Source organism: Tamandua tetradactyla, chromosome X, assembly GCF_023851605.1.
Source record: "Tamandua tetradactyla isolate mTamTet1 chromosome X, mTamTet1.pri, whole genome shotgun sequence".
NCBI lineage: Eukaryota > Metazoa > Chordata > Mammalia > Pilosa > Myrmecophagidae > Tamandua > Tamandua tetradactyla.
In genome coordinates this window covers 174,512,385-174,539,356 of record NC_135353.1, presented here as the reverse complement: position 1 = coordinate 174,539,356, position 26,972 = coordinate 174,512,385, and the positions used below count along the sequence as shown (strand labels likewise).

Here is a 26,972-nt window from a genome sequence, read left to right as displayed (position 1 = left end):
GGGACAGACACTGGGACAGGCCCAGGCACCCTGCAGGACAGTGGGGGGTGGGGAGACCCCAGAGAAGGGTCAGGGAGACCCCAGAGAGGGGTCAGGGAAGCCCTAGGGAGACCCCACAGAGGAGGTGGTGGAGACCCCCCGGGGTGGGGCTGTGATGTGGAGCGTCCCCTCTCCTGGGCAGAGGTGTCCACCTTGGGCCAGCACGAGGAGCAGCCTGTCGAGGGAAGCCCAGGGTGGCCAAGGCAGACCTCACCTGAGGGGGCTTGTGCGGAGGGGCCCAGCACGCCGTAGGGACCCACCAGCTAGCTGAGGAGTGGGGAGAAGCAGGAGAACTGGCCAGGAGAGGGACTGCTGCCCGTGGCCCAGCACTGTGGATGCCTACTCCCTCCTGGCAGCCTGTGGAGGGGCCACGTGTCCTGGGGGTCCACGGACAGGCTGGGCCCCAGGGAGGTGGTGACAGTGCCAAGGTCAGCACCTGGTAGGCGGGACAGGCCACGGCCAGCAGAGGGGCTGGGGGTCTCTAGTCCATGGGTCTGCCCTGTGGGGCCTCTGGAGTCTGGGGTCTCTGGTCTATGCAGCCTGTGCTAGTTTGAAAGAATATATGTACCTAGAAAAGCCATGTTTTAACCTAATCTCATTTTGTAAAGGCCACTGTTTCTTCTAGTCCCTATTCAGTACTGCATGATTGAAACTTTAATTAGATCATCTCCCTGGAGATGTGACTCAATCAAGAATGGTTGTTTAGCTGGATTAGGTGGAGATGTGTCTCCACCCATTCCAGGTGGGTCTTGATGACTTTACGGGGAATCCTATAAAAGAGGAAACATTTTAGAGAGAGCTGGAGATTCAGAAAGAGCAGAGAAGGACAGCCACGAGAAAACCACAACAGAGAACACCACAGAACCACGAAGCAGAGTCCACCAGCCACAGACCTTTGGATATGAAGAAAGAAACCGCCTCCCAGGGAGCTGGAGAGGAAGCTAACAGATGGCGCCATGCTCGCCACGCGTCCTTCCAGCTGAGAGAGGAACCCTGACCGTCATCAGCCTTCTTGAACAAAGGTATTTTTCCCCGAGTGCCTTAGATTGGACATTTCTATAGACTTGCTTTAATTGGGACATTTCCACAGCCTAAAAACTGTTAAGTTGCAACTTACTAAATTCCCCTTTTTAAAAGCTGTTCCCTTTGTGGCACATCACATTCCGGGAGCTAGCACACTAGGACAGACGCACGGGGCGCCTGGAGCCTCTGATCCGGGGTCTCTGGGCCCGGCTCTCGGCTCTCACCATGGTCGTTGTGCCGGGCCAGGTCCGTGGCATCTATGAACAGGTCGTGGTCCGTGTCCAGCTCCCAAAACTTGCAGTAGATGACATAGAAGTGCTCGTAGGAGAAGAACTCCGTCAGCTGGTTGATGTCGGCCTCCTCCTCCAGCAGCGCCACGTTCTGCCAGAGGACGCCGTGAACACGGGGCATGTGCACGGGGGGTGCTGCGTGTGCGGGGCTGGGGTCGGGCTGCGCCTGCATCCCAGAAGCCCTTAGGGGTCTGGGCTGGGGTTGGGGCTGCATCTGCACCCCAGAAACCCTCAAGGGTCGGGGTCAGGGTCGGGGCTGCGCCTGCACCCCAGGAACCCTCAGGCGTCTGGGCCAGGATTGGGGCTGCACCCCAGGAACCCTCAGGGGTCTGGGTCAGGATTGGGGCTGTACTGGCACCCCAGGAAACCTCAGGGGTCGGGGTTGGGGCTGCACCTGTACCCCAAGAACCCTCAGGGGTCTGGGCCGGGGTTGGGGCTGCACCTGTACCCCAGGAACCCTCAGGGATCTGGGTTGGGCTGCATCTATTCCTCCCCATCCCCACCCTACCAGCACCCCATTAACTGTCACGCTGGGGTCCCCTGGTTGGCTCCACACTCCCTGCCTGTTTCATTTCAGATCCTGCAAGGGTCGAGGGTCCAGGCAAGGAGCAGGGCCTGGGTGCTACGCTCACGCCTGACAGTTGGGCCGAGCTGCTGGGCCGCCGCATACCTGCAGAAACGAGCTCCGTCTGAGCTCTGTGCACGTGATCCTCCCCGACCATGACCGGTTCACGGTGTAGAATATCCGCTGGATGACCTGCAGCAGGGACACCAGGCAGCTCAGCGAGGACAGTGCAGGAGAGGGGTGCAGAGCCTGCGGGTCAAGGACCTTGGGGCCCCCCCCACGAGCCTGGATGACATAGGACTCTCACCATGAGCCTGGATGACCAGGGACGCCCAGCGTGAGCCCAGATGACCCAGGACACCCCCCCCCGTGAGCCCAGATGACCCAGGACACCCACTGCGAGCCTGATGAACCGGGACCCCCAGTGTGAGCCCAGATGACCCGGGACCCCCACTGCGAGCCTGGATGACCTGGGACCCCCACCGCGAGCCCAGATGACCTGGGACCCCCACCGCGAGCCTGATGACCCGGGACCCCCAGTGTGAGCCCGGATGACCCGGGACCCCCATTGCGAGCCCGGATGACCTGGGACCCCCACCGCGAGCCCAGATGACCTGGGACCCCCACTGCGAGCCCAGATGACCCAGGACCCCCACCGCGAGCCCAGATGACCTGGGACCCCCAGTGTGAGCCCGGATGACCTGGGACCCCCAGTGTGAGCCCAGATGACCTGGGACCCCCAGTGTGAGCCCAGATGACCTGGGACCCCCAGTGTGAGCCCGGATGACCCGGGACCCCCAGCATGAGCCTGAATGACCCAGGACCCCCTGCCCGCAAGACCCCAACCCGCCAGCAGAGGGCGCCTGTGCTGCAGGAACCAACAGAGGAAGGTCACAGCAGAGGGACAGACCAGCAGGGGTGGACGATGGACAGACGGGCCACAGACCAAGGTTCTTCTCGGGGAGACACAAACTGAGGTGTCACAACAGACGGGTCACATCCACGGGCATTTAACACGCACTGAGGACAAGCCTGGGAGGGGCCTGTTCAGGAGGGGTCTGCAGTCCCCCACGGTGGTGGGGATGGCGCAGACAGGGCGGGGGACGCCCCAGGCCCTATGCAGACACCTGGGCAGGAATCCCACAAGGTACAAGGCATCATAACGGGCTCTCTGGGCTATAGCAATAAGGAAGCAGCTCCGGTCTTGCCCTACCCCACCCTGGGACAGTCTGTTCTCCCTGCACAGAGGATGCACGTGCAGTCCAGGGGCCGGTCCACAGGCACGTCCAGTCCAGGAGCCGGTCCTCATGCACGTGCAGTCCAGGGGCCGGTCCTCATGCACGTCCAGTCCAGGGGCCGGTCCCTAGGCACGTCTAGTCCAGGGGCCGGTCCTCATGCACGTGCAGTCCAGGGGCCGGTCCACAGGCACATGCACTCCAGGGGCCGGTCCTCATGCACGTGCAGTCCAGGGGCTGGTCCACAGGAACGTCCAGTCCAGGGGCCGGTCCACAGGCACGTCCACTCCAGGGGCCGGTCCTCATGCACGTGCAGTCCAGGGGCCGGTCCACAGGCACGTGCAGTCCAGGGGCCGGTCCACAGGCACGTCCAGTCCAGGGGCCGGTCCTCATGCACGTGCAGTCCAGGGGCTGGTCCACAGGAACGTCCAGTCCAGGGGCCGGTCCACAGGCACGTCCACTCCAGGGGCCGGTCCTCATGCACGTGCAGTCCAGGGGCCGGTCCACAGGCACGTGCAGTCCAGGGGCCGGTCCACAGGCACGTCCAGTCCAGGGGCCGGTCCTCATGCACGTGCAGTCCAGGGGCCGGTCCACAGGCACGTGCAGTCCAGGGGCCGGTCCTCATGCACGTCCAGTCCAGGGGCCGGTCCTCATGCACGTCCAGTCCAGGGGCTGGTCCATAGGCACGTCCACTCCAGGGGTTGGTCCATAGGAACACTGAGATCAGAGGCTGGTTTAAATCAACCACCCAGCTCCTCTCAGCGATGTGGCATGTCAATGTGTGAGATGCACAGCTTTTCACCAGTCCTGATGACTGAGCTAATGGCAGCCATGGCCAGGCCACTGTCATCTCTTGGATTTCGGTCCCTGCCAATCAAAGGCTCAAGGTACGTGTGCCCTGTGTTTTACAGACATGTGCTGCCCATTGACTTCTGTGACCAGCTGCCTGTGCTCTGCAAACAGGACTGTGCCAGGAACTGCTGGTGCCCAACGTGCTCCAGGAACTCCAGGGCAGGCCAGGACCCAGATGCGACGGGCTCATCAGCGGGGCTCCTCCGCCCACAGCCGGTGCCTCCCCACCGCCGCCCCCGTGGCTGCAGTGCCCAGCTACTCCAGGCCTGCCCTGCCCGGGGTGTGCACGTGGCTGCAGGGTCCTGCGGATGAGGCCACTTCGGGGAGCAGAGGACCTGCTGACCCCTGGTCAGGGCTCCTGTGGACACCGACAGTGAGTGCGCTGGCTCCTGGAGGGAGCAGAGGACTGGCCAGCTGCAGTCAAGGTCCCTGTGGACGTGACGATGTCACTTTGGGGAGCAGAGGACAAGCGTGCCGACTCCTTCAGGGAGCAGACGTGGTGCTGACGGAGCACAGCTGGTAGCGTGCTGTGCTCTGACTCGGGCCATGGTGTCTTTTCCTTTAAAAACACGATCAGCCGCCATCTAGGCCTCCTCTTCGTCTTTCTCCGCCGGTGGCGCGCCCGCCGCCATTTTGCCCTCCTCTTTCCCCTTCTGCTCCGGCGGCGCTCCATCCGCCATCTTATCCTTCCCTTTCTCCTCCTACTCCAGCGGCTCTCCAACCACCACCCTGCCCTCTTCAGCCTTCACCGGCTCCTCCGCCACCATCCTCGACAGCCTTGCCATCCACACCTTTCCTCCTCCAGAACAGCTACTAGGGGAGTAGAAACGATACAGAACAGCTGCCGGAGCCACGACAGAGATCAAAAAGACAGCGTACCCCATCCTGGAACGGCTGACTGGCTGGGAGAACCCGCTCCGGTGAGATCGCCGAGGGGCGCGGGCTTCCCGGGGTGGGGTGGCAAGCAGCCGGAGTCCCTCCCCTCCTCCTTCCCGGGCCAGCTGGCAGAATTGGGCAGGCGGTCCCCTCAAGCCACGGTGGCTGGCGCCCCCACCACACGTGGCCCCCCGGACCAACTGAGAGAATTGGACTGGAAATCCCCAGGCCGCGGAGAACGGTGACGAGGGGTATCCCTTCCAAACACGTGACTCCCCGGTCCGGCTGGGAACAGTGCACTCTCCCGGGCCGCGGCGGCTGGCGCCCTCCCGCCACACTTGGTGCCCCAGGCCGACTAGGAAATTCGGACGGGCGTTCTCCCGGGCTGCGGCGGCCGGCGATCCTCCCCTTGTTCGGACCCCCGGGCCGGCTGGCACTCTTCCAAGCCGCTTCGGCTGGCGAACCTCCCCCACGGCGAGAGTTTTCCAAAGTTAAAGGACCCACAGCACCTTTTACTGGTGGGACCCTCAGACAAACGTGTGCTACGAGCACCACCTACTGGGCGGGATAAGAAAAACAGAACCCAGAGATTTCACAGAAAAATCTTTCAACCTGTTGGGTCCAACACGCAGGGAAATCTGACTAAATGCCCAGACGCCAGCAGAACATAACGGATCACGCTCAGAAAATTGAAAATATGGCCCAGTCAAAGGAACAAACCAATAGTTCAAATGAGATACAGGAGCTGAGACAACTAATGCTGAATATACGAACAGAAATGGAAAACCTCTTCAAAAACGAAATCGATAAATTGAGGGAGGACATGAAGAAGACATGGGCTGAACAAAAAGAAGAAATAGAAAAACTGAAAAAACAAATCCCAGAACTTATGGAAGTGAAGGATAAAGTAGAAAAGATGGAAAAAACAATGGATACCTACAATGATAGATTTAAAGAGACAGAAGATAGAATTAGTGATTTGGAGGATGGAACATCTGAATTCGAAAAAAAACAGAAACTATCGGGAAAAGAATGGAAAAATTTGAACAGGGTATCAGGGAACTCAAGGACAATATGAACCGCACAAATATACGGGTTGTGGGTGTCCCAGAAGGAGAAGAGAAGGGAAAAGGAGGAGAAAAACTAATGGAAGAAATTATCACTGAAAATTTCCCAACTCTTATGAAAGACCTAAAATTACAGATCCAAGTAGTGCAGCGCACCCCAAATATATCAGACCCAAATAGGCGTTCCCCAAGACACTTACTAGTTAGAATGTCAGAGGTCAAAGAGAAAGAGAGGATCTTGAAAGCAGCAAGAGAAAAACAATCCATCACATACAAGGGAAACCCAATAAGACTATGTGTAGATTTCTCAGCAGAAACCATGGAAGCTAGAAGACAGTGGGATGATATATTTAAATTACTAAAAGAGAAAAACTGCCAACCAAGACTCCTATATCCAGCAAAACTGTCCTTCAAAATTGAGGGAGAAATTAAAACATTCTCAGACAAAAAGTCACTGAGTAATTTGTGACCAAGAGACCAGCTCTGCAAGAAATACTAAAGGGAACACTAGAGTCAGATACGAAAAGACAGAAGAGACAGGTATGGAGAAGAGTGTAGAAAGAAGGAAAGTCAGATATGATATATATAATACAAAAGGCAAAATGGTAGAGGAAAATATTATCCAAACAGTAATAACACTAAATGTTAATGGACTGAATTCCCCAATCAAAAGACATAGACTGGCAGAATGGATTAAAAAACAGGATCCTTCTATATGCGGTCTACAGGAAACACATCTTAGACCCAAAGATAAACATAGGTTGAAAGTGAAAGGTTGGGAAAAGATATTTCATGCAAATAACAACCAGAAAAGAGCAGGAGTGGCTATACTAATATCCAACAAATTAGACTTCAAATGTAAAACACTTAAAAGAGACAAAGAAGGACACTATATACTAATAAAAGGAACAATTAAACAAGAAGACATAACAATCATAAATATTTACGCACCGAACCAGAATGTCCCAAAATACATGAGGAATACATGGCAAACACTGAAAAGGGAAATAGACACATATACTATAATAGTTGGAGACTTTAATTCATCACTCTCATCAATGGACAGAACATCTAGACAGAGGATCAATAAAGAAATAGAGAATCTGAATATTACTATAAATGAGCTAGACTTAACAGACATTTATAGGACATTACATCCCACAACAGCAGGATACACCTTTTTCTCAAGTGCTCATGGATCATTCTCAAAGATAGACCATATGCTGGGCCACAAAGCAAGTCTTAACAAATTTAAAAAGATTGAAATCATACACAACACTTTCTCGGATCATAAAGGAATGAAGTTGGAAATGAACAATAGGCGGAGTGCCAGAAATTTCACAAATACGTGGAGGCTCAACAACACACTCTTAAACAACAAGTGGGTCAAAGAAGAAATTGCAAGCGAAATTAGTAAATACCTCGAGGCGAATGAAAATGAAAACACAACATATCAAAACTTACAGGACGCAGCAAAGGCAGTGCTAAGAGGGAAATTTATTGCCCTAAATGCCTTTATCAGAAAAGAAGAAAAGGCAAAAATGCAGGAATTAACTGTCCACTTGGAAGAACTGGAGAAAGAACAGCAAACTAATCCCAAAGCAAGCAAAAGGAAAGAAATAACAAAGATTAGAGCAGAAATAAATGAAATTGAAAACATGAAAACAACAGAGAAAATCAATAAGACCAGAAGTTGGTTCTATGAGAAAATCAATAAGATTGATGGGCCCTTAGCAAGATTGACAAAAAGAAGAAGAGAGAGGATGCAAATATATAAGATCAAAAATGGAAGAGGAAACATAACTACTGACCTCACAGAAATAAAGGAGGTAATAACAGGATACTATGAACAACTTTACGGTAATAAACAACAATTTAGATGAAATGGACGGGTTCCTGGAAAGACATGAACAACCAACTTTGACTCAAGAAGAAATAGATGACCTCAATAAACCAATCACAAGTAAAGAAATTGAATTAGTCATTCAAAAGCTTCCTAAAAAGAAAAGTCCAGGACCAGACGGCTTCACATGTGAATTCTATCAAACATTCCAGAAAGAATTAGTACCAACTCTCCTCAAACGCTTCAAAAAAATCAAAGCGGAGGGAAAACTACCTAATTCATTCTATGAAGCCAACATCACCCTCATACCAAAACCAGGCAAAGATATTACAAAAAAAGAAAACTACAGACCAATCTCTCTAATGAATATAGATGCAAAAATCCTCAACAAAATTCTAGCAAATCGTATCCAACAACACATTAAAAGAATTATACATCATGACCAAGTAGGATTCATCCCAGGTATGCAAGGATGGTTCAACATAAGAAAATCAATTAATGTAATACACCATATCAACAAATCAAAGCAGAAAAATCACATGATCATCTCAATTGATGCAGAGAAGGCATTTGACAAGATTCAACATCCTTTCCTGTTGAAAACACTTCAAAGATAGGAATACAAGGGAACTTTCTTAAAATGATAGAGGGAATATATGAAAAACCCACAGCTAATATCATCCTCAATGGGGAAAAAATGAAAACTTTCCCCTTAAGATCAGGAACAAGACAAGGATGTCCACTATCACCACTATTATTCAACATTGTGTTGGAGGTTCTAGCCAGAGCAATTAGACAAGAAAAAGAAATACAAGGCATCAAAATTGGAAAGGAAGAAGTAAAACTATCACTGTTTGCAGACGATATGATACTATACATCGAAAACCCGGAAAAATCCACAACAAAACTACTAGAGTTAATAAATGAGTACAGCAAAGTAGCAGGTTACAAGATCAACATTCAAAAATCTGTAGCATTTCTATACACTAGTAATGAACAAGCTGAGGGGGAACTCAAGAAACGAATCCCATTTACAATTGCAACTAAAAGAATAAAATACCTAGGAATAAATTTAACTAAAGAGACAAAAAACATATACAAAGAAAACTACAAAAAACTGTTAAAAGAAATCACAGAAGACCTAAATAGATGGAAGGGCATACTGTGTTCATGGATTGGAAGACTAAATATAGTTAAGATGTCAATCCTACCTAAATTGATTTACAGATTCAATGCAATGCCAATCAAAATCCCAACAACTTATTTTTCAGAAATAGAAAAACCAATAAGCAAATTTATCTGGAAGGGCAGGGTGCCCCGAATTGCTAAAAACATCTTGAGGAAAAAAAACGAAGCTGGAGGTCTCGCGCTGCCGGACTTTAAGGCATATTATGAAGCCACAGTGGTCAAAACAGCATGGTATTGGCATAAAGATAGATATATCGACCAATGGAATCGAATAGAGTGCTCAGATATAGACCCTCTCATCTATGGACATTTGATCTTTGATAAGGCAGTCAAGCCAACTCACCTGGGACAGAACAGTCTCTTCAATAAATGGTGCCTAGAGAACTGGATATCCATATGTAAAAGAATGAAAGAAGACCCATATCTCACACCGTATACAAAAGTTAACTCAAAATGGATCAAAGATCTAAACATTAGGTCTAAGACCATAAAACAGTTAGAGGAAAATGTAGGGAGATATCTTATGAAACTTACAATTGGAGGCAGTTTTATGGACCTTAAACCTAAAGCAAGAGCACTGAAGAAAGAAATAAATAAATGGGAGCTCCTCAAAATTAAACACTTTTGTGCATCAAAGAACTTCATCAAGAAAGTAGAAAGACAGCCTACACAATGGGAGACAATATTTGGAAATGACATATCAGATAAAGGTCTAGTATCCAGAATTTATAAAGAGATTGTCCAACTCAACAACAAAAAGACAGCCAACCCAATTACAAAATGGGAAAAAGACTTGAACAGACACCTCTCAGAAGAGGAACTACAAATGGCCAAAAGGCACATGAAGAGATGCTCAATGTCCCTGGCCATTAGAGAAATGCAAATCAAAACCACAATGAGATATCATCTCACACCCACCAGAATGGCCATTATCAACAAAACAGAAAATGACAAGTGCTGGAGAGGATGCGGAGAAAGAGGCACACTTATCCACTGTTGGTGGGAATGTCAAATGGTGCAACCACTGTGGAAGGCAGTTTGGCGGTTCCTCAAAAAGCTGAATATAGAATTGCCATACGACCCAGCAATACCATTGCTGGGTATCTACTCAAAGGACTTAAGGGCAAAGACACAAACGGACATTTGCACACCAATGTTTATAGCAGCGTTATTTACAATTGCAGAGATGGAAACAGCCAAAATGTCCATCAACAGAAGAGTGGCTAAACAAACTGTGGTATATACATATGATGGAATATTATGCAGCTTTAAGACAGGATAAACTTATGAAGCATGTAATAACATGGATGGACCTAGAGAACATTATGCTGAGTGAGTCTAGCCAAAAACTAAAGGACAAATACTGTATGGTCCCACTGATGTGAACTGACATTCGAGAATAAACTTGGAATATGTCATTGGTAACAGAGTCCAGCAGGAGTTAGAAACAGGGTAAGATAATGGGTAATTGGAGCTGAAGGGATACAGACTGTGCAACAGGACTAGATACAAAAACTCAAAAATGGACAGCACAATACTACCTAATTGTAAACTAATCATGTTAAAACACTGAATGAAGCTGCATCTGAGCTATAAATCTTTTTTTCTTTTTACTATTATTATTACTTTCATTTTTTTTCTCTTTATTAACATTCTATATCTTTTTCTGTTGTGTTGGTAGTTCTTCTAAACCGATGCAAATGTACTAAGAAGCGATGATCATGCATCTATGTGAAGATGTTAGGAATTACTGATTGCATATGTAGAATGGTATGATTTCTAAATGTTGGGTTAATTTCTTTTTTTCCGTTAATTAATTAAAAAAAAAAAACACGATCATATCTGGGCAGATTGTGTTCCCCGATGTGACACATGGCCACAGAGAGCTTGTGGGCTGGTATTTTGACTTGAGTCTCAGGATTTTGTAACCTATCTATGAGAGACTGTGACTGTGGCTGAAGTGGGGCCAGAGTCCAGAGGCCATGCGGGAGTGGACACTGCCGTGTGGGGGACAACAGCCCTGGTGATGTCCGCTGAGCTGTGGGTGACCCTTTCACCAGGAGGCTGTGCCTCTGCCCACAGGCCGAGAACCAGACCACCCCTCCCTATGCTACGAGAGCCCTCGGGGTCGCCGTGGAGGAGTTTCAGGAGAGGCCTGAGCACAGCGCCGTTGCCACCAGAGCCCACCGCTCACGCTCTCCATGCAGGAGAGTCTTGGGTTGCCTAGAAGGTCCTTGACCCCAAGGGGCCAGTGTGAAGGATCACATTCTGTGGCCACACGGTGTATCCAGTTTGCTCTGCTTCCTGCAACTGTGTGGGGTCTCGAAGCGCGTCTGGATTTTCTAAGTCTCCTAGCTTGCGTTTCTGGTTCGTGGTCTTTGGCACACCTGCCTGCCATGACACTGAGAACACCCCCTCCCAGGGGCAAGGTGGGCCTGCTCTGATGACGGGGCTGGCCCTGTACCCAGGACGAAATGCCTTGCTTTCCTGGGCAGCCAAGGGAATTCTCTTTCGTTCCGAGCAACCCAGAGCCTGCCCTCTGCTGCGGGGGAATCAGAGAACGCACCTGGACACTCATCTTTCAGAAAACAACCGTATCTGCACCTGCCTTTGAGGTCTGAACTGCAGCGGCTGGCGATCCCGGGGTCTGCTGTGCTCCCTGCCCTATGTCCAGAGACCTTCCCACCTGACCCGCTCTCACAGAAGCCCGTCTTGTGGACGAGACACAAGCTGTGTATGGGTCAGGAGCACACGAACCACGGATTGTCACTTGTACTTACAGTCAGGATCCGAACCCTGGTTTGCCTGTAAGATGAAACCCCTCCCCAGAGTGACGGTAAGTGCTCCCGAGGCCACGGGCTGGGAACGGGACTCACGGTGGTGATGTACCGAGAGTGGAACTCGGGCGCTTCCTTCAGAAAGGACAGTCCTGGGTGCGTGTTCACGACATCCTGGGTAGAGAGGGAGAGAAAGGGCTGGGACCATGCTCCGGTGAGCACCTGTCACATGTTAATGCTGCCAAGGATGCCACATTGACTGCTCTCCACACCATTCAATCGCACTGTGGCATGACAAATGCTCAAAAAGCGAAAGCCAAGTTGAAAAAGCACATGGCAGTGCTAAGGCGACGTGTCATTGGACAAGTCAGTGCACAGGGACCACCGTGCCTGTCTGTCTGCGATCTGAAGGAAGACACGTGGAGCATAAGCACCCTTCCCACGTGTGGCTGGACGGCTCAGCGATGCAGCACCCAGTGATGTGTAACGGCACCACCGCAGCACGGGCCTGGGAGGCGGCCCTGCATATACAGGTGACATTACACCACTCAGTGCTGGGGGCACCGGTGTGGCCTGGAACTCTCCAAGTGTGGGCGCCACTGCAGCCATTTTGTGACGTGAGGCGGCTTCTGCCTGTACCCCTGAGCCCCGACACCCTGGCATGGCACTGACCTGCACAAATGGGACGAAGTCCTCCTGCACCAGGTGGTCACTCCCAGGGCTCACGAGCAGACGGGTGAACCTGGCCGCATCATCATGGCAGCTCTGCAGGACCCTGAAAGGACAAAGTGACCTCACTACGTGCCTGTGAGGCCTCAGGCCAGGCAGGTGTAGCCAGAAGGCAGGCAGCAAGGTGAGAGCGGGCATCCCCAGGGCCCTGCACAGACGGGCTAGGGTCCCCTCCTCTTCCTGCATCGGCAGAGAAGGGCCGAGCCTGCGAATGATACACACTCACCCCAGGGAGCCTGACATCACCCAGACCTGCAGCCCCTGCCTGGGATGGGGACTCACTTCCTCCACATGGCGATGAACTTGTGCACGGAGACGTGGCCAGTGCGCTCTCCCCCTGCGCCGTAAAACAATGGCCCCTTCCAGTAGAGCGGGCAGCCGCAGGCCTGCAACAGAGCACCAGGAAGGACAGGTCAGTCAGCGCAGCCGGGGCTCCCCTGTTCCCCTGTACACACTGCGCTCACAGAGGCGCCTCTCTGGACACTGGGCTCCCCATGCACACTGCGCTCGCAGAGGTGACTCTGTGGACACTGGGCTGCCCCATGCACTTAGCGCTTGCCTGTGTGGACACTGGGCTCCCTGTGCACGCAGCGCTCGTAAAGCTGCCTCTGGGGACACTGGGCTGCTCCATGCACGCAGTGCTCGCCTCTGTGGACACTGACTGAGCTCCCTGTGCACGCAGCGCTCGCCTGTGTGAACACTAGGTTCTCCTGTGCACGCTGTACTCACAGAGGCGCCACTGTGGACATGGACATGCCCGGGGCTCTCCCATGTAAACTGCACTTGCAGATCTGCCTCTGCAGAAAACACAGAGGAGGGCGCCACAGGCAGCAGGGCTCCTGCAGGCTAAGCAGCAGGATGGTGCTAGCTACGTGCACTTGCCCTCACCCTGAAGAGGGCTTGCAGGCAGGGCAGGGATGGGGTGGGCAACTCACAGGCCTCTGCGACCTGCCTACCCACCTGCCAAGGTAGCCACCCAGAATGCAGGGGGCACACTGCAGCATGTGTGTGGACACCATGTCAACAGCAGCTGCCTCCAGCTTTCTGGGGCTCTGTACACCCTGATGGTCAGAAGCCACAGGAACACACAGGGCTATTCTCAACAGCCAGCGCATCACATACACCCAACAGGCTGGCCACTTGTGTCCCCAAGTTTGAGACGACCCGAGGTGGAGGGATCTTGCTGGTCTTCACCGAGGCCCTGCTGGGTCACAGGAGGTCTACACTGAGGAAGTGGGGGTCAAACAGGTCTACACTGAGGCCCTGCTAGGTCACAGACATCTACACTGACGCCCTGCTGGGTCACGGGAGGTCTACACCGAGGCCCTGCTGGGTCTTGGAGGTCTACACCGAGGCCCTGCTGGGTCATGGAGGTCTACACCGAGGCCCTGCTGGGTCTCTACACCGAGGCCCTGCTGGGTCTTGGAGGTCTACACCGAGGCCCTGCTGGGTCTTGGAGGTCTACACCGAGGCCCTGCTGGGTCTTGGTGGTCTACACCGAGGCCCTGCTGGGTCATGGAGGTCTACACCGAGGCCCTGCTGGGTCATAAAGATCCACACGGAGGCCCTGCTGGGTTTTGGAGGTCTACATGGATGCCCTGCTGGGTCTTGAAGGTCTACACTGATGCCCTGCTCGGTCTTGGAAGTCTACACCGATGCCCTGCTGGGTCTTGGAAGTCTACACCGATGCCCTGCTGGGTCATGGAGGTCTACACTGAAGCCCTGCTGGGTCTTGAAAGTCTACACTGAGGCCCTGCTGGGTCATGGAGGTCTACACCAAGGCCCTGCGGATCACGCAGTTTATGCTGCCCCTTTTGAGAACCTGCCAAACGACAGCCACAGCAGGTAATCCTCTTTGCCCTCCCAGCAATACGTGCCTTTTTAAATAACCCTTTAATAATGGCAAAACCATCACTGGCTAATAAGCCACATGAAACAGCTGTGGGCCTCTGCGTGCCAGCCCTGCTCTGGAAGGGGGCCATGCCTGGGGAGCCAGGGCAGACCTGGCACAGAGCTAGGGAACCACAAGGCGCATGGAGGACACAGAGCTCTCTCTGCAGGACGGAGGCACCGCCCGGACTCCACAACTCTGCATTGGCCTGCGAGCGCATGTTGACCACTGCCGTGAGGCCAGCTCATAAGATAACCTCATGGCCAGAGACCAAGAGCAAAGACCAAAAGGAAACAGACTCACAGCTGACGTGACGCTGAAGTAATGAAACAGGAAGATTAAAACCATTATCAAGAAAACACAGGCTTAGGCTCTAAAATAATAAAGTAGGAAAGAGGTGAGAAGAGATTTCTGAAGTGAAAATAGGATTTTAATAAATGAGTTTAGGAGCAGATTAGACATGGAAGGCCATGGATCAATTAACCAAAGCACCAAGGAAAATATGGACAGAAAACCCAGAGGAGAGTGAGAGACACTGGGAATGTGGTAGAGAAGTGACACACCCGTAACTCGCACGCCAAGAAGAAAGCAAAAGGAGACAGAACTGATGGGATGTTTAAAGAAATACCGGCTGCTGGAATGCAATATACCAGAAATAGAATGGCTTTTAAAAAGGGAAATTTAGTAAGTTGCTAGTTTACAGTTCCAAGGCTGAGAAAATGTCCCAATTAAAACAAGTCTATAAAAATGTCCAATCTAAGGCATCCAGGGAAAGATACCTTGTTTCAAGAAGGCCATGAAGTTCAGGGTTTCTCCTTCAAGTAAGAAGGCACATGGCGAACGCAGTCAGGGTTTCTCTCTCAGCTGGAACGGCACATGGCGAACACGGTGTCATCTGCTAGCTTTCTTTCCTGGCTTCCTATTTCATGAACCTCCCTGGGAGGCGTTTTCCTTCTTCATCTCCAAAGGTCGCTGACTCATAGACTCTGCTTCGTGGTGCTGCAGCATTCTCTGCTCTCTCAAAATTTCCCATTCTCCAAAATGTTTCCTCTTTTATAGGACTTCAGTAAGCCAATCAAGACCCGCCCAAATGGGTGGAGACACATCTCCCCTAATCCAGTTTAACAACCATTCTTGATTGGGTTACATCTCCAGGAGGATGATGTAATTATAGATTCAAACATACAGTATTGAATAGGGATTATTCTGCCTTTACAAAATGGGATTTAGATTAAAACACGGCTTTTCTAGGGGACAGACACCCTTTCAAAGTAGCACACTGGCTGAGTGTGTTGAAAGCGCACAAAAGACCTCAAACCACACACTCAGGAAATTCCATGGGCTCCGAGCTATGTAACATATAGAGAAAAGCACACCTGTCCATCCTGCAAACCACCAGGAGCAACTTCTACGAGGAGGGAGAGGTGAAGAGCAAACCTGCAGCCTTCAAAGACCCAGTGGGACTAGCAGCGGCCAGTCTAGCAGACGTAAGGACACAAGGGGCATGAGAGGGCCCCTTCCAAGTCCTGGGAGGGAAAGCCCCCCAGCTAACCGAGAAGTCCACTCCCAGAAAGAAGACCCTTCAAGACAGGAGGGCGAAGGACACGCTTTCAGACGACCCGGAGGTCAGAAATGCTGGCAGCAGGCCGGCACCTCAACAAGTCCTTGACAAAGCTCCCAACGGAAGGAGTGTGATCCCAGCTGGACACGGAATCGAGAAGGGAAGAAGGAGAGGCACCAAAAAGGGAAGCGCTGGGGAAAATCTTAGCAAGTCCCGTCAATAGCGAAAACAAAGCTTTGGTTTGAAACACAGGTGAAGTATGGGGTGCACAGGTGGTTCAGTGGTAGAATGCTCGCCTTCCATGCAGGAGACCCGGGTTTGTTTCCCGGACCATGCACACCCCAAAAAATAAAAAGATAAAAAAAACACACAAAATCACAGGCGAAGTAAAACATACAACAGCAACAGCATAGAAGCAGGTGGGACTGACAGAGCGGAACTTCTGGAAGGTTCTGGACTGTTTAGGAAGTGGGTAAAGGGCTACTTTAGGATGGACTGTGAAAAGTCAAGTCTCTAGAATATCCACATTAAAAAAAAATTAAAGAAAATATAACCAAAAAGTTAAGAGAAGAAAATGAAATAATTACTCCAAGTGAGAATACTAGGCAAGAAATAAAATGACATCCATAGCAAACAAGTGGGAATACGGCAAACTTAAATACAACTATATCAGTTATTGTCTTAAATGAAAGGAATATTCCAATTAAAAGATAGTCAAATGGGATAAACCCACACAAAACATCAAGAGATACACTTCCAATATTAGGACAAAGAAAGAAAAGGAGACAATAGAAAAGGACTCAACATGCAAACCCTAACCCAAAGAAAATTGTGCAGCTATATTAACATCCAACAGAGGAGGCTTTAAAGCAAGAAATAAATTACTAGAGATGAAGAAGAACACATTGTAATGACAGAAGAGTCAATTCACTGGGAAGACAGAAATTTTAACTTTGTATGCAAATAATTAAAAGAGTATGTGCCAAAGCTGACAACACCTTAAAAGGAGAAATAAATCCACAATTACAGCTGGAGATTTTAATGAGTTAAAACAGATAAAAACTCAGTAAATGTGTGGAAACTGTGAAAATGACTAAACAACCTGACCTAACTGATAAATACAGAACTTTGCTGTCCACAAATGGAAAACACACACGTGCTGGAGCATGCACAGACTAGGTCCTGTGACAGATTATAACAACCCACCAAATCTCCGAATGTTTGGAAATTAGGCAACATAATATTAAATAACCCATCAGTGAAAGAATAAATGACAATGGAAATTAGAAAATAAGCTGAATGCAACAATAATGAAAATACCACATATCAAAACCTACAGGACGCAGCTAAAGCTGTAAGTACAGGCAAGTTTATAGCTTGAAATACATGTACTAGAAAAGAGGTTGAAATCAATTAAGTTTCCCATCTCAAAAATATAAGAAAAAAAAGAGAACAAAGAGCAGAAATAAATGATAAAGAAAAGCAAATATTCAACAGAGAAAATCAACAAATGCAAATGTCAATGATTTAAAAACCTTTTTTAAATTGATAAACCTATAAAAAAGCTCCTCAAAAACAAAAGAAAGAAAAGCCAAATTACCAAGGTGAGAAATGAGGATGTTACAAACAACTTTATGCAAAAAATCTGATAACCAATTACTCGATCAAACACATCTAACCAAAACTGACTCAAGAATACAAAACCTGGGGTTGTGAGGGTAGTTTAGCAGTAGAATTCTCGCCTGCCGTGTGGAAACCTGTGTTCAATTCCCGGCCCATGCCCTTCCCTAACAGACCAGCAAACAAACAAAAAACCAAAGAAACCAAAATCCAACAAATGATGCTGCAATAAGGGGACACTCACATGGAAAGAGAATGAAATGTAACCCCAACATACAGCATACAAAACAAAACAAAAAATCTGAACACTACCGTATTTCTTCAAAAACTGAATGCATGATTAAAAACTTTCTCACCAAGAAAATCTGAGCCCCAAAGGCTTCAGCAGTGAATTCTTCCACACGTGAAGGAAGAAATGGTATCAGTCATGTACAGACTCTTCCAGAGGGTCAAGAAGGAAGGACATTTCCCCCCTCTTGCAGATACTGAAGTCTATGCAGGTGACAAGGAAAACGATGAGCCAATCTCTCTCATGAACCTAGATGCAAAAACTCCAAGCAAAACGTCTATCAGCAAACTGGTTTCAGCAATAAATATTTTCAAAAATCACGTTTAAAAACAGCACCTCCCTTCCAGAAAACTAATAGTAGAGGGACTGCCTCACTGTGACCCGAGCTGTCCACAGAAGACCTCCAGCCAGTGTGAGGAAAGGAAAGCACCATCAACTTGGAACAGGGTCCCACCAGGACAGCCAGGCAAAAAGGAGAAGCGGATGCTATGAGATGAGAAAGGACGGTGCACAACGGCCAAGACATGCAAATCACACGCTGTGATATGCAGAAAATCCGAAAGATTTATGTACTCTAGTACCAGTAAGAAAATTTGTCAAGGTTGCTAGATCCAAGTACAATACACAAAAATCAATTACGGATGTCCACTATCACCACTGTTATTCAACATTGTGTAGGAAGTTCTAGCCGAGCAATTAGGCAAGAAAAAGAAATACAAGGCAACAAAATTGGAAAGGAAGAAGTAAACTATCACTGTTTGAGATGATAAGATACTATTTGTCAAAAATCCTGAGAAATCCACAGCAAAACTACTAGAGCTAATAAACGAGTACAGCAAAGTGGCAGGTTACAAGATCACCATTCAAAAATCTGTAGTGTTTCTATACACTGGTAATGAACAATCTGAGGGGGAAATCAAGAAACGAATTCCATTTACAATTGGAACTAAAAGAATAAAATACTTAAGAATTAATTTAACTAAAGAGACAAAAGACCTATACAAACAGAAATATAAGAAACTGTTAAAAGAAATCACAGAAGACCTAAATAGATGGAAGGGCATACCATGTTCATGGATTGGAATACTAAATATAGTTAAGATGTCAATTCTACCTAAACTGATTTACAGATTCAACGCAATACCAATCAAAATCCCAACAACTTACTTTTAAGAAATAGAAAAACCAATAAGCAAATTTATCTGGAAGGGCAGGGTGCCCCAAATTGCTAAAAGTATCTTGAGGAAAAAATACGAAGCTGGAGGTCTCACGCTGCCTGACTTTAAGGCATATTATGAAGCCACAGTGGTCAAAACAGCATGGTACTGGCATAAAGATAGATATATTGACCAATGGAATCAAATAGAGTGTTCAGATATAGACCCTCTCATCTATGGACATTTGATCTTTGATAAGGCAGTCAAGCCAACTCACCTGGGACAAAACAGTCTTCTTCAATAAATGGTGCCTAGAGAACTGGATATCCATATGTAAAAGAATGAAAGAAGACCCATATCTCACACCCTACACAAAAGTTAACTCAAAATGGATCAAAGATCTAAACATTAGGTCTAAGACCATAAAACAGAGGAAAATGTAGGGAGAGATCTTATAAATCTTATAATTGGAGGCGGTTTTACAGACCTTACACCTAAAGCAAGAGCACTGAAGAAAGAAAGAAAGAAATGGGAACTCCTCAAAATTAAACACTTTTGTGCATCAAAGAACTTCATCAAGAAAGTAAAAAGACAGCCTACACAATGGGAGACAATATTGGGAGACGACATATCAGATAAAGGTCTAGTATCCAGAATTTATAAAGAGATTGTTCAACTCAACAACAAAAAGACAGCCAATCCAATTACAAAATGGGAAAAAGACTTGAACAGACACTTCTCAGAAGAGGAACTACAAATGGCCAAAAGGCACATGAAGAGATGCTCAATGTCCCTGGCCATTAGAGAAATGCAAATCAAAACCACAATGAGATATCATCTCACACCCACCAGAATGGCCATTATCAACAAAACAGAAAATGACAAGTGCTGGAGAGGATGTGGAGAAAGAGGCACATTTACACACTGTTGGTGGGAATGTCAAATGGTGCAATCACTGTGGAAGGCAGTTTGGCGGTTCCTCAAAAAAGCTGAATATAGAATTGCCATACGACCCAGCAATACCATTGCTAGGTATCTACTCAGAGAACATAAGGGCAAAGACACAAACGGACATTTGCACACCAATGTTTATAGCAGCATTATTTACAATTGCAAAGAGATGGAAACAGCCAAAATGTCCATCAACAGACGGGTGGCTAAACAAACTGTGGTATATACATATGATGGAATATTATGCAGCTTTAAGACAGAATAAACTTATGAAGTATGTAACAACATGGATGGACCTTGAGAACATTATGCTGAGTGAGACTAGACAAAAACTAAAGGACGAATACTGTATGGTCCCACTGATATGAACTGACATTAGTGAATATAAACTTGGAACATTTCGTTGGTAACAGAGACCATCAGGAGATAGAAATAGGGTAAGATATTGGGTAATTGGAGCTGAAGGGATACAGACTGTGCAACAGGACTGGATACAACAACTCATAAATGGACAGCACAATACTACCTAACTGTAATACAATTATGTTAAAACACTGAATGAAGCTGCATGTGAGAATGTAGAGGGAGGAGGGCTGGGGGCACAAATGAAATCAGAAAGAAAGATAGATGATAAAGATTGAGATGGTATAATCTAGGATGCCTAGAGTGTATAATAATAGTGAAATGTACAATATACAATTTAAAAAATGTTTTTGCATGAGGAAGAACAAAGGAATGTCATTATTGCAGGGTGCTGAAAACAGATGGTAATTAATATTTTAAAATGTCACCTTATGTGTGAGACTAAAGCAAAAAATGTTTATTTGTTACAAAATTTATATTTTGACTAGTGTATTTCCTGATATAACTTATGTAGATAGTTTGATCGAACGCCGTAAGTACTTGGAATCTCAGGTAGGAAATGAGATTTTGTTGGTTTGTCTAGAGTGATGCCCCGATGAATCCCAGAGTGATTTGATCAGTGACTGGAAAAGTATTTGCAAAGCCCCCTTCGGGGAATGGTGAAAACGGGGAGAAATTCAACTTCCCCAAATTGAATTCTTGATATTCTCACAAGCAGTGTGGACAACCAAAGCTATAGGCTGAGCCCCCAGTCTTGGGGTTTGTTCATATGAAACTTAACCCCACAAAAGATAGGTCTAGTCTACTTAAAATTTAGGCCTAAGGGTCACCCCCAAGAGAGCCTCTTTTGTTGCTCAGATGTGGCCTCTCTCTCCAGCCAACACGACGAGCAGTTTCACCACCCTCCCCCTCTCTACATAGGACATGACTCCCAGGGGTGTGGACCTTCCTGGCAATGTGGGACAGAGATCTCGGAATGAGCTGAGACTCAGCATCAAGGGATTGAGAAAAACCCTAGAATGAGCTGAGAATTAACATCAAGGGATTGACAAAACCTTCTTGACCAAAAGGAGGAAGAGGGAAATGAGACAAAGTGTCAATGGCTGAGAGATTCCAAACAGAGTCGAGAGGTTATCCTGGAGGTTATTCTTATGCATTAAGTAGATATCACCTTGTTATTCAAGATGTAATGGAGAGGCTGGAGGGAACTGCCTGAAAATGCAGAGCTGTGTGCCAGTAGCCATGTTTCTTGAGGATGATTGAACAATGATATAGCTGTCACAATGTGACTGTGTGACAGTGAAAACCTTGTGTCTGACGCTCCTTTTATCCACCTTGTCAACAAAGGAGTAGAACATATGGAATAAAAATAAATAATAGGGGGAACAAATGCTAAAATAAATTTAGTTTGAAATGTAGCGATCAATGAAAGCAAGGGATAAGGGGCATAGTAGGTATAACCTTTTTTTTTTTCTTTTTTCTTTCCTGTGTTCGTTTTATTTCTTTTTCTATCGTCTTTTTATTTCTTTTTCTGAATTAATGCAAATGTTCTAAGAAATGATGAATATGCAACTAAGTGACGATATTGTGAATTAGTAATTTTGTATGTTGATGTTTTATTTTGTTTCTTAATTTTTTAATTAATAAATAAAATTTAAAAAAAAATCAAATACGGTTCAATATACCAGTAACAAATAGTACGAAAATGAATATCTTAAAAGCACCATCTATTGAGAGCATTAAAAACCATCAACCTAAAAGTAAATTCAACAAAAATTACATAAGGGCTCTACAAAGAAAACAAGACATTGCTAGGAGAAAGAAAATGAAACCCAAATAAATGGATTTGAAGACTCAACGTTGTTAAAAATGTCAATTATTCCCAAAATGATGTACATTCCATGTTATCCCAATTAACATCCAGTGGGGTCTTTTTGGTGGAAATTGACAAGCTGATTCTAAAACTTACACAAAAAAGCAAAGGCTGTGGATCGGGGTGGGGTGGGGCTGCCAGGAGGCTTAACCCAGTAGGTCTCGGACAGGCTGGTCAGACAGGAGGAGGACAGGGGACAGGAGCACGGGTGGTCAGTGGTACAAGGCTCACCTTCCAGGCGGGAGGCCCGCGCTCAACTGCGGGACTGTGCACCTCGCCCCTTTCCCATGAGGACCGTGAACCTTGCTGGACTTTCTGTGTTGGAAAGGCTCAGGGCGCTGCATTCTCATGGGGGCCTCTGGACACAGCACTGGGTGGACGTCCCCCTGCCCTGCGCCCGTCCTGGTCAGCCCTCTGCCCTCTGTGCTTCTCTCTAGACTCTCCTCCTGCCCTGGGCCTGTCCTGGTCAGCCCCCTACCCTCTGTGCCCATCTAGACATCTAGTTTGCCTTGTGGCAAACTTCCAAGGACGAAACACAGGAGAAGCCCTTCATGTCTTTGGAGTCCACAGAAGACTTTGTAAACAGGGCAGCAAGCACACTAACCCCAAGGAAAGAAGAATGGTTCAGGAACGACTCAGCAGTGAAAGTGAACGCAGTGCCCACACTTAGGGGGGAGAGGGAGATTAAACGTGTAATGAGATGCCAGCAAAACACCCACACGTGTGTAAACTCAAAGCGGCTAAAATGCAAGTGCTGACAAGGCCAGCAACACCCTGGCATTCTGTCCATTGCGGTGGGACGATGGCATGAGGCAGCCACCGAGAAAACAGTGATGCAGCGTCCACTGATGCCTCTCCACGTGTCCACCTGAGGGCGTGCATGCTCCTCTCAGGAGAAAACCCACAAAACGCGAGGGCCTCAGGACAGAGCACTTGTCCACGGCAGGGTGGCCTCACCTGGACCACAAGCACCCGTGTCCTGGCAGCGGGAGGCTGAGCAGACAGACACACAGCAGTGTCAACAGTGAAAAGAACAGCCACGGCAACACGCAAGCACGCTCGCGCTCCGGGACGTGGCCCCGGGCCGGAGAAGACCCCCAGGCCATGCCTTAGAGTTAAGTCACAGCAGGGAACGGAGACTGAGGGGACACTGGGGAGAGGGCAAGGGGTGCCGAGGGAGGGCCCGACACGCTGCACGTGAGCTGAGGCTGGAGACGCGAGCTGTGGGCAGGATCTGGGGTGAGGGCTCTGCTGTCACCACGGGGCACTGCTGGGCAGTGAGGCCGCCTGTGAACAGGCACGGTGTCCACCTGACCCTGGAAAGTTTAGCCTCAGAGAAAGTCCAGACTAGGGTGGCCGGAGTGCCGAGGCTGCTCAGCCCTCCAGGCCAGGTGGTGACCAGGGATGCCATTCCGTTCCGGAGGCCAGAGGAGGACACAGCCCTGGACCAAAGTCCGTCCCAGGAGGAACTTCCTATTCTGCACTGGGAATAGGTGACCCCAAAACACACAGATGCAGCTTTAAAAAGGACAAAATTGTCCTCAAGAGGAAAGCATTTGTCACTCCCCACACATGACTTCCTTGTAAACATGCTGTCTAATTAACAGGCAGCAGTGGTGACACTGCACGGAGTACAGTCAGCTCCTGTGCAGGATGGGTCTCACCCCACAGTTCCCTCCTGGGCCCTTTACAGTCGAGGGGCAGGATGGGCCTCACCCCACAATTCCCTCCTGGGCCCCTTTATGGTGGTGACACTAGAGGGGAACACTAACTAACTATAAGAAAACTACAGGTAATGCTTCTAACGAATACAGACACAGCAATCACTACAAAATTCAGCTCATATATAAAGAATTATTCATCGTGACCAAGTGGGGTTTATCTAGGGACACAATGTCGGCTATTAATACCATCAAAAGCAATAATCACCGATTGTCTCAACAATCCAGAAAATGTATAAAATGCAGCACCCTTGTGGTAAGAACACTTGACAACCGAGGAAGAGGAGGGACTTCCTCAGCCTGAGAGAGGCTGTCTAGGAATCCCCCAGAGCTGACTTCCCCTAACGGTGGGCACTAGAAAGACTGGACGCTGTGCTCCAAGAGTGCGGGGCCAGGACGGCAGCTACCACCTCTACCCGCCGTTATACTGGACGTCCTATTCAGGCAGCCAGGCAAGGAATGGAAACAACAATGTCCAGTTGGAAAGAAAGCATAAAACAACTGTCTGCAGAGGATGTCATCTTGTAGGGAAACAATCCCAATGAGTACGCTAGAGCAATCAGAACTAAGAAAAGAGTTTAAGGCTGAAGGACAGTAGATCCAAATACAACCGTCCATCATATTTCTACACAACTGTAACAAGCCAAACAAAAATAAAATTAACAATTCCATTTACAATAGCATTACAAAGGAAGTTAATATTCAGGAATAAATTTAACTAAAGAAGTGCGAAACTTATATTCTGGAAAGTATAAAAAATCCATGAAAGAAATGAAACAAGATGTAAGTAGATGGAAAGACATTGCATGCCCCGAGATGAGAAAAGTAAACGCTGCTGAGACAAACAATGCCTCCAGGTTGGTCAGGAGACAACAGAAGCCTTCGGACCCGCGGCTGGTCTCCCGTGGAGACTGAGGCGCAGGTGCCAGGAGGCACAGGGAAGCTCAGGGGACCTAGAGAGGAGAGGCAGTCCTGAGAAGGAGAACACTGCTGGAGAACGCACTCCTGATTTCAAGCCTCAGCACAAAGCAGCAGGGACTGCTCCATATGGCTCGACACGCAGGTCAGGGGACACAATTCAGAACCCAGAGATGAGCTCTCACAAGCACAGCAACTGGTTTTCGACCAGGATGCCAAGTCAGTGGGAGAGATGATCTTGAGAAATGGGCTGCAACGACTGGATGTTAACGTGGAAAACAGTGACGCTGGACCCTACCTCACACCACATACAAAAACTAACTCAAAATGGATCATGACTTAAATATAAGGCCCAATACCAGAAAACTAAGAGAAGAAAACATAGGGGAAAATCTTGGATGGGGTAATGCAAGAGCAACAAATAGAAACAAAAAAGATGAACAACTTTTAGAAGAAAACCTTTTGTGGTTCAAAGGACATTATCAAGAACATGAAAAGAGAACCTACAGAATGGAAGACAAGAATTGCAAGTCATATATCTTATAAGGGCTTAATATCTACAATATCTAAACAATTCCTACAATTCAGCAACGGAAAGACAAACCACCGAATTTAAAAATGGGCAAAGGACTTGACTTTCTCCAAAGAACATACAAATAGCCATCAAACCTGTGAAAAGAGGCTCAACACCAGTAGTCTTTAGAGAAATGCAAAGGAAATCCAGGAAGAGATGCCATTTCAGACCCACAGCTACCCACTCCTACAGCAACCAGACAGAGAGCAGCACGTGTTGGAGAGGACACAGAGACGTCGGACCCCCCACACTCAGTGAGAGTGGACACCGGTCCAGCGGCTGCGGAAAGCAGCTTGGCTGCTCCTCCAAGAGTCACATACAAAACTTCACAGCCCAGCCGTGCGGCAGCTTGAAGCTGTGTGCCCCCCAAACGAGGGGGTGCCTCGGATGGGTCTTGTCCTCTTCCTGGAGCCCTTTGCAGGGGGATGAGCACAGACAGGAGAGAGCCACAGGCAGTAGGAAGTGGGAGCAGGGCCGGGAACAGAAGGAGGAAGTTGGCAGACACTGCCAAGGGCCTTGCTGTGCGGCAGGGAGCCCACGACACTGGCAGCCGCGGGAGGGACAGCATTGCCCTCATGTGGGCATTTCACAGCCTCAAAACCATGAGCCAAGAAATTCCCATCACTTCGTGGCATTTGTTAGGAATCGGGGTGCTCCCTAAAAGCAGTCAGGAGTCGGGGTGCTCCCTCTCAAGAGTCAGGAACTAGGGTGCTCCCTAAAGGCAGTTAGGAACTGGGGTGCTCCCTCATGGCCACTGCAAATGTAGCTGTAGGGTTCTACTCAAAGCAAGACAAGTATGAGCAATTGCCTGAGATAAACCAGGAAAATAGGTGCAAAAGCCCTTGTAAAAAAATGAGTCACCGTCACTGAAGGACAAGGCTTGACTACATGGAGAAAGCGCGAGTTCATGCATAAGACAAGGCGATACCATGAAGACACACGAGTCCCCTTAAAATCCTACGGGGACTTGTGCACAGAACCTGCTGCCCTGTCAGGGCTCCAGGGGAAGAGGGCAGGGGACGGAGGGCCTGAGGCATCTCCACAAGCGAAGGGTGTCAGGGGTCCCTGCAGGCCCGCCCCCGGGGTGACCCACCCAGTGACCCTGCAGGCCCACTCCCTGGGCGCTACGTGATGGTCAGGTGCAGTCCCTTGCCACTCTGTGGGCCCTTCCCCAGGGAACGTCAGTACACTAGGGCAGAAAAGACAGGAATGCAAACGGATGTGTTAGTCTACGGCGACCACCGTGGTTGAGCCTGAAAACATAAGGTTCAGAGAGAAGACCAGCAAGCTGCTCACTGCAGCTGGGCTGACCACGTCTCCCAGCGGCCGGGAATAGATGCTGACCCTGCAGGGGCCCTGGCTGGCCAAGTCTGTTACTCCTGGAGAGTTTGGCTACAGCCTACCTTCAAGGATTGCAGGGCACCATTCACATACGGCCCAGAGACCCCACATCTGCCCCGGCCTTGCCCTCACCTGGAGCGCGGCCCCTTCCGCTCTCGTGTCCACGACCAGCCCACTGACCCCGCGTAGCCCTGCACAAAGGCTGAGCCCTTAGGGAATGGCAAAGGCT

At 48.6% G+C, this 26,972-nt stretch overlaps 1 protein-coding gene across 3 annotated transcripts in view; it reads right to left on the bottom strand.

The window, feature by feature from the left end:
- LOC143671336 (serine/threonine-protein phosphatase 2A regulatory subunit B'' subunit beta-like) overlaps nucleotides 1–26,972 on the bottom strand; it is a 56,446-nt gene that overhangs the window by 8,484 nt on the left and 20,990 nt on the right. For all 3 annotated transcript variants that reach the window (XM_077146459.1, XM_077146460.1, XM_077146461.1), the window contains exons 3-7: nucleotides 12,767–12,870; nucleotides 12,428–12,530; nucleotides 11,855–11,929; nucleotides 2,023–2,109; nucleotides 1,287–1,443 (exon numbers count right to left, since the gene is read on the bottom strand). In XM_077146459.1, the coding sequence (XP_077002574.1) occupies nucleotides 1,287–1,443; nucleotides 2,023–2,109; nucleotides 11,855–11,929; nucleotides 12,428–12,530; nucleotides 12,767–12,870 (526 nt within the window). The remainder of the gene's footprint in view (nucleotides 1–1,286; nucleotides 1,444–2,022; nucleotides 2,110–11,854; nucleotides 11,930–12,427; nucleotides 12,531–12,766; nucleotides 12,871–26,972) is intronic.